Source organism: Nicotiana sylvestris, chromosome 12 (assembly GCF_000393655.2).
Source record: "Nicotiana sylvestris chromosome 12, ASM39365v2, whole genome shotgun sequence".
In the NCBI taxonomy this organism is placed as follows: Eukaryota; Viridiplantae; Streptophyta; class Magnoliopsida; order Solanales; family Solanaceae; genus Nicotiana; species Nicotiana sylvestris.
The window spans coordinates 58,230,590-58,238,390 of NC_091068.1; the positions used below are offsets into that span (position 1 = coordinate 58,230,590).

At 43.7% G+C, this 7,801-nt stretch overlaps 1 protein-coding gene across 1 annotated transcript; it reads left to right on the forward strand.

Moving 5' to 3' along the window:
• Nucleotides 1–1,808: 1,808 nt before the first annotated feature.
• On the forward strand, nucleotides 1,809–2,558 carry LOC138883082 (uncharacterized). Its single transcript, XM_070163742.1, has 2 exons — nucleotides 1,809–2,123; nucleotides 2,247–2,558. The coding sequence occupies exons 1-2, from the start codon at nucleotides 1,809–1,811 to the stop codon at nucleotides 2,556–2,558; spliced, it is 627 nt and encodes a 208-aa protein (XP_070019843.1).
• The last annotated feature ends 5,243 nt before the right edge of the window (nucleotides 2,559–7,801 follow it).

A 7,801-nucleotide genomic window follows, 5' to 3' on the forward strand; every position in this document is an offset into this window, starting at 1 on the left:
TAGAGACCAATGATGACAAAGGTCCCTAGGTTTACCAGATTTTCGATGCAGTGTCGGCAAACAAAATTTCTGAGGGTGAGATCATTCAGCACCCTAGGGTAGCTTCCACAACGGTCATGATGGTTTCAGAAATGCTGGGTAATGGGTTTGTGCCGGGAAAAGGCCTAGGGGCTGAGCTTCAGGGGATTGTCCAACCTGTATCCTTGCCCAAGAATTTGGAGACCTTTGGACTGGGGTTCAAACCGACTGCGGCAGATGTAAAGCGAGCGCGGAAAATGAAGAAGAGAGTTTGGTTTCTTCCCAAACCGATACCGCGTCTCTCAAGATCCTTTATTAGAGCAAGTGCCAAGGGGTCACCGGTCCCAAAAATTCTCGGACCATTGATTGGGATGGACGGGGATTTGAATCAGAGTTTCGAAAGGCTGTTCGCTGATGTCAATATGGTAGAAGTTGGAGAGGGTTCCAGCAGAGCAGACATACAGTTTGTGGGGCCTGGGGCCAAAACCAACAATTGGACGGTTACTCCTCTTCCTATCCGGGGGGAGTCCTAGTAGTAGGCTTTGATTTTTGCTTTCTTGTTTCAGATTATTCCAGGGTGTAATCCAAATCTCATTTTGTTTTGTAAAAGTGTGAACCCTGTTATCCCGCAATTTTATTAAAATTCTCTTCTCTTGTCTCATTTTAATTTTGTTTTGTTCTTTTTCTTTCTGAATAGTTCTCTTTTTACTAGTTCTAATGACATGGCATGCATAGCGGATCTTCGACCTAGTCTAATAAATCAATTCAACTCCAACTTAATGATACAAGAGGTCGATTGTGACGATGAGTCTGAATATGACGAGGATGAAGCCTTCGAAGAAATAAACTGAGAACTGTGCCAATTTGAAGAGAAACCCAAGCCTAATCTGAATGACACTGAGGCTGTGAATCTAGGGGACGCAGATAATGTTAGAGAAACCAAAATCAGCATCCACATTGAGCCAAACGTCAGGGAGGAATTAATCAAAACCCTCATGGAGTTCAAAGATATTTTTGCATGGTCATATGATGATATGCCGGGATTAAACACCAATCTAGTGGTTCACAAATTGCCCACTGACCCGGCATACCCTCCGGTCAAGCAAAAGCTGAGGAAATTTAAAACAGAGATGAGTGTGAAGATCAAAGAAGATGTGATTAAGCAGCTGCAGGCGAAGGTTATTCGGGTCACTCGATATCCCGATTGGTTGGCCAATGTGGTACCAGTGCCGAAGAAGGATGGGAAAATCAGGGTATGCGTCGACTACCGCAATCTCAACAAAGCAAGTCCTAAGGATAATTTTCCATTGCCCAACATCCATATCCTGATCGATAATTGCGCTGGCCGCGAGATCGGATCCTTTGTGGACTGCTATGCAGGATATCATCAGATCTTAATGGACGAAGAAGATGCGGAAAAGACAACTTTTATTACACCATGGGAAACTTACTGCTACTGGGTAATGCCATTCGGACTGAAGAATGCTGGGGCAACATACATGCGAGCAATGACTACTGTGTTTCACGACATGATACACAAAGAAATTGAAGTGTACGTAGATGATGTGATCATAAAGTCTTGGCGTTAGGAAGACCATGTACCAGACCTAAGGAGATTTTTTCAAAGACTTCGAAGGTATGATATTAAGCTCAACCCGGCCAAATGCGCCTTTGGGGTTCCATCAGGAAAGCTGTTAGGATTCATTGTCAGTCGACGGGGTATTGAATTGGATCCATCCAAGATCAAATCCATCCAAGATTTACCGCCGCCAAAGAACAAAACAGAGGTAATGAGTCTGTTGGGGAGACTAAATTACATCAGTAGGTTCATCACTCAACTCACGGCGATTTGTGAACCAATATTTCGGTTACTGAAGAAAGACGCTGCGGTAGACTGGACGGCAGAGTGTCAAGAGGATTTCGACCAGATTAAAGGGTATCTGTCCAATCCACCTGCGTTGGTTCCACCTGAGCCAGGGAGGCCATTAATTCTTTATCTGACGGTCCTGGAGAATTTGTTTGGTTGCGTGATGGGGCAACACGACGTTACAGGAAGGAAGGAGCAGGCCATTTATTATCTTAGCAAGAAGTTCACAGTGTATGTGGTCAAGTACACTCAACTCGAGAGGACATGTTGGGCCCTAACTTGGGTGGCTCAGAAGTTGAAGCACTACTTGTATACTACTTATCTCATCTCCCGTTTGGACCTATTAAAGTATATTTTCCAGAAACCTATGCCTACAGGGAGGTTAGCAAAATGGCAAATTTTGCTCACAGAGTTTGATATCGTCTACGTGACGAGAACGGCCATGAAATCCCAAGCGCTGGCCGATCACTTGGCTGAGAATCCCGTTGATGAAGAATACGAGCCGTCGAGGACGTATTTCCCAGACGAGGAAGTAATGCACACAGGTGAGATGGAATTACCCGAGGAACCGAGCTGGAAGCTTTTCTTTGATGGAGCCGCAAACGCGAAAGGGGTTGGAATAGGAGCAGTACTCATTTCTGAAACAGGACGTCACTACCCTGTTATAGCTTAGCTACGCTTCTATTGTACCAACAACATGGCAGAGTATGAATCATGCATTTTGGGTCTGCGACTAGCTGCAGACATGGATGTCCAAGACGTTTTGGTCTTGGGAGACTCGGACCTCCTGATGCATCAGATTCAGGGTGAGTGGGAAACACGGGATTTGAAACTCATACCATATAGACAATGTTTGCACGATCTGAGCAAGCGATTTCGATCAGTGGAATTCAGACATATCCCGAGAGTTCATAACAAGGTTGCCGATGCATTGGCCACCTTAGCATCAATGTTGCACCACCCCGACAAAATGTATGTTGACCCCTTGAACATCCAGGTTTGTGATCAACATGCTTATTGCAACGTGGTACAGGAGGAAGTAGATGGCGAGCCATGGTTTTATGACATAAAGGAGTACCTCAAGATGGGGATATATCCAGAGCAGGCCACTGGGGACCAAAAAAGAGCCCTTCGGCGTTTGTCAAATGGTTTCTTCCTCAGTGGAGGAGTGTTGTACAGAAGAACCCCAGACTGCTAAGATGTATAGACGCTGGTCAAGCCATGATAGTTATGGCAGAGATGCATGCTGGAGTTTGTGGGCCACATATGAGCGGATATGTATTGGCAAAGAAGATTCTTCGAGCAGGGTACTATTGGCTCACTATGGAGCATGACTGTGTCACTTTCGTGAGGAAATGCCATCAGTGTCGGATACATGGAGATCTGATTCATTCTCCGCCGACAGAGTTGCATACGATGTCAGTGCCCTGGCCATTTGTCGCATGGGGCATGAATGTCATTGGGCCTATCGAGCCGGCAGCAGGCAATGGCCATAAGTTCATTCTGGTGACCATCGACTACTTCACCAAGTGGGTTGAAGCTAAAACTTTCAAGTCGGTATCCAAGAAGGCAGTGGTAGATTTTGTTCACTCCCATATCATCTGCAGATTTTGGGTCCCAAAAGTGATCATCACGGATAATGGTGCAAATCTTAACAGCAATCTGATGAGATAGGTATGCCAATAGTTTAAGATTACACACCGCAATTCCACCCCATATCGTCCCAAGGAGAATGGAGCGGTCGAAGCAGCCAATAAGAACATCAAGAAGATACTGCGGAAGATGGTGGAAGGATCTAGACAATGGCACGAGAAACTACCCTTTGCTTTGTTGGGTTATCGCACTACTGTCTGGACTTCCATAGGTGCAACTCCTTATTTATTGGTATACGGAACTGAAGCAGTAATACCATCGGAGGTTGAAATTCCCTCCCTCCGAATTGTCGCTGAAGACGAGATTGACGACGATGAATGGGTCAAAGCTCGACTAGAGCAGCTAAACTTAATAGATGAAAAAAGATTGGCAGCAGTGTGTCATGGCCAGTTGTATCAGAAAAGAATGGCAAGAGCATACAATAAGAAGGTGCGCCCCAGAAAATTTGAAGTAGGGCAGCAAGTATTGGAACGGATCCTCCCGCATCAGATCGAAGCAAAAGGCAAGTTCACACCAAATTGGCAAGGGCCTTATATCGTGACCAGAGTGTTGTCCAACGGTGCTTTGTGTCTAATAGATATCGAGGGAAGATGTGTCGACATGTCTATCAAATCTGATGCAGTCAAAAGATATTATGCGTAATTTCTTTGATTAGGGTACTTATCGGTTCATTTGTTTGTATTTGGTACTTATTGGATAATGAAATGACGGAGGCAATTCTTTCTTCTATCCAAACACTTTTAACCTTTGCTTCCCCCTTTGAGCCTTAGTTATTCTTTCATACCCCTCTTTTGGAATCACTAATGGGAAAAAGATATGAAAAAAAAGAAATTAAAAGAAAAATGAAAACAAGATAAAGATCATAAGAAAAACAAACGAAACCGCAGGAACTACGTTTGACCTAATTCCTCAAAGAGGATACGTAGGTGCCTCACCGCTCGGTCATAGTGCACCGTAGTGTGCATAGTGTGCGTAATGTGCGTAGCTCAACATAGTGTAAATATAAAAATTCCCCAAGCAAGAAAAACAGGGCAGGAGTTATGTTTTTAATCTTCAAAAAAAGGTTTGATTCCAAGAGTTGTAACATTTCACCCATCAAAGTCGCGTTAAATATTTAATAGCCTTTCCCTTTTTAACCCACACAAAACCAACATCGATGTCCAAAAAAGACCTCCCGATCAATATCCAAAAGGTGCCAAGTCAGACCAATGGAAGCCGAGAATAATACGCTAATCCCCAGCAAAGAAGGGGATCATAAACGGGAAATGAATTGATAGCCAGAAAAATCTCCGAAAGAGAGGGTCATGTAGGCAGCACCCCAACTCCCCGTTGAAGGGAAAAATGAGAGAGTCTTATCGTTGAAAACCTTCACAGGCACCATAAGGCGACGAAAGATGAGAGAAATAAAATGAGAGAGTCTCATCGGTGAAAACCTTCACAGGCACCATAAGGCGACGAGAGCTGAGAGAAAAGAGAGAGTCTTATTAGTGAAAATCCCTCGAAGGGCACTACAAGACGACAAGATACATTGGCAAGAAGGATCCGCATTTGCGAAAAGGTGGGCACCTATTTATCCCCAGCAAGTAAGGCCATCAGGCAGATTGATTGATACAAATAGACTGGGTCAGGTAATCCGTAATGCACGACATGATCATAGGGACCAGTCATACCATCCAGATAAGTTCTTTCCTTTTCTTCTTCCTCCCCCAGCATTTGTTCAGAAAGATTTTTCTCTTTTGTATCTTTTTCGTTTCTTTGTCTAAAAGACTTTTCCAGAAATTTGTTTTGAGAAGGACCTTTCAGAGTTTACTACCAGGGGACAAAATGGTACAAAGCAAAATGCGAATGGCACAGGTCAAAGCCAAGGCAATAGGACGGAAGGGGTTCGTTGCAAAACCAAATGACAAACTAGCTTAGAAAGATAATGGGAACATAAAGAAAACGACGGTTGAAGGACTTGTGGACCAAGTTCCAAAAGATCCCCAGCAAAAACTGAAATAAATCACGGACCAAGGTCCAAGGTGGTCAAACGCCATGGAAAGGAAAAAAAAAAGGGAATTAATCCGCAGCAAGATAACCCTAACCATCCTATCCTCAACAACGTTATCCCCAGGTGACAACATGTTATGTCCTACAGGTCTGTGAGAAAATAAACGCTTAAGAGAGTAATTTTGAAGTTGAAGGAGACGCCCATAGCATGTTGTGAAACAAAAGAGCGGGGAAGGGATAAATGGAAAACCATCCCCAGCAGAAATTCATCCCCAACATACATATCATCCCCAGTAAGCAACTTTATCCCCCAACCAGTTTTTGGGAGAACAGAGCAAGGGAAAGGGAAAGGAACAATCATCCCCCGGCAGGAGTAGCACGATCACTCACCATGTTGAAACTAACAAGATTCTCTTTGATTTCTACAGGAAAATAAAGGTTGAGGATGGCAGAAAGACACACCACAAGAAAGGTCACCAAAACCGGGGCAGAAAATTTTCGGCCGTTGTCCAAATATTTTCTCGAAGGACGAGGAAACAAATTCATATACATTTCTGTTTTCGTTTCATGTCCTAGGTCGCCCGCCAGAATAAAGAGGGTATCCAATTCGGTCTTTACATTTCCTGTCCTAGGTCGCCCACCAGTATAATGAGGGTACACATTTTTCATTCATGTCCTAGGTCGCCCACCATTATAATGAGGGTATGCATTTCTGTTTTCATTTCATGTCCTAGGTCGCCCACCAGTATAATGAGGGTACGCATTTTTCATTCCTGTCCTAGGTCGCCCACCAGTATAATGAGGGTATACATTTCTGTTTTCATTTCATGTCCTAGGTCGCCTACCAATATAATGAAGGTATACATTTCTGTTTTCATTTTCTGTCCTAGGTCGCCCACCAGTATAATGAGGGTATGCATGTCTGTTTTCATTTCATGTCCTAGGTCGCCTACCAGCACAATGAGGGTATACATTTCTGTTTTCATTTCCTGTCTTAAGTCGCCCACCAGTATAATAAGGGTATGCATGTCTGTTTTCATTTCATGTCCTAGGTCGCCCACCAGTATAATGAGGGTATGCATTTTCATTCCATGTCCTAGGTCGCCCGCCAGTATAATGAGGGTATACAATTTTATCTTTACATTTCCTGTCCTAGGTCGCCCACCAGTATAATGAGGGTACGCATTTTTCATTCCTGTCCTAGGTCGCCCACCAGTATAATGAGGGTATACATTTCTGTTTTCATTTCATGTCCTAGGTCGCCCACCAGTACAATGAGGGTATACATTTCTATTTTCATTTCCTATCCTAGGTCGCCCACTAGTATAATGAGGGTATGCATGTCTGTTTTCATTTCATTTCCTAAGTCGCCCACCAATATAATGAGGGTATGCATTTCTGTTTTCATTCCATGTCCTAGGTCGCCCGCCAGTATAATGAGGGTATACAATTCTGTCTTTATATTTCTTATCCTAGGTCGCCTACCAGTATAATGAGGGTACGCATTTTTCATTCATGTCCTAGGTTGTCCACCAGTATAATGAGGGTATACATTTCTGTTTTCATTTCATGTCCTAGGTCGCCCACCAGTATAATGAGGGTACGCATTTTTCATTTTGATGTCCTAGGTTGCCCACCGGTATAATGAGGGTACACATTTTGTTTTAATTCCATGTCAGGCGCCCACATGTATAACGAGAGGAATACTTTTGAGTCTTATACTTCATATCTTGAAATCAGTAACCCCACCGGAAGGCAGAAGGTTACAACGAGAATCCCCAGCAGGAAACAATATAAATCCCCAGCACCAGAAAGCAGAAGATGGAAACAAGAGGTCCCAGCACAAATTCAAGTGCATTAGTCAAAAGGAAGAAAAGCACGCATCTTGAAAGAAGCGGCATGTGAACATTAAATTATGCCCAGCATAACAAATCTGATGAAGAGAGCCGTATCCCCAGAGGAACCGCAGAAAAGCTTAATGAAGAAAGCCATATCCCCAGCGGACCAAACAAAATGAGGAAAACTGGTATTCAGAAAAGCAAAAGGCCAGTGTCATCCCCAAGTTCTCGGAAGAAAAGCACCGGAAGAAACACAAGCCAACAAGAAAGCAAGGCAACAAGAACAAGTGAAGATAGATGAGATCTCATGATCCTTAGTCTAGCCTAGCTTCTTGTTTTTCTTTTAAACACGGTGTAACAAGGAGATCGGTAAGCAGTGATGGCAGCATGCAGCAGCAGCAACATTGCAGTCCCATGGTAGTCCCAGCCACCAAAA

Coding starts and splice junctions, on each gene's coding strand:
- LOC138883082 (XM_070163742.1), top strand. CDS start 1,809: ATGAGTCTGTTGGGGAGACTAAATTACATCAGTAGGTTCATCACTCAA. Junction 2,124..2,246: donor AGAAGTTCACAGTGTATGTG/GTCAAGTACACT, acceptor TATATTTTCCAG/AAACCTATGCCTACAGGGAG.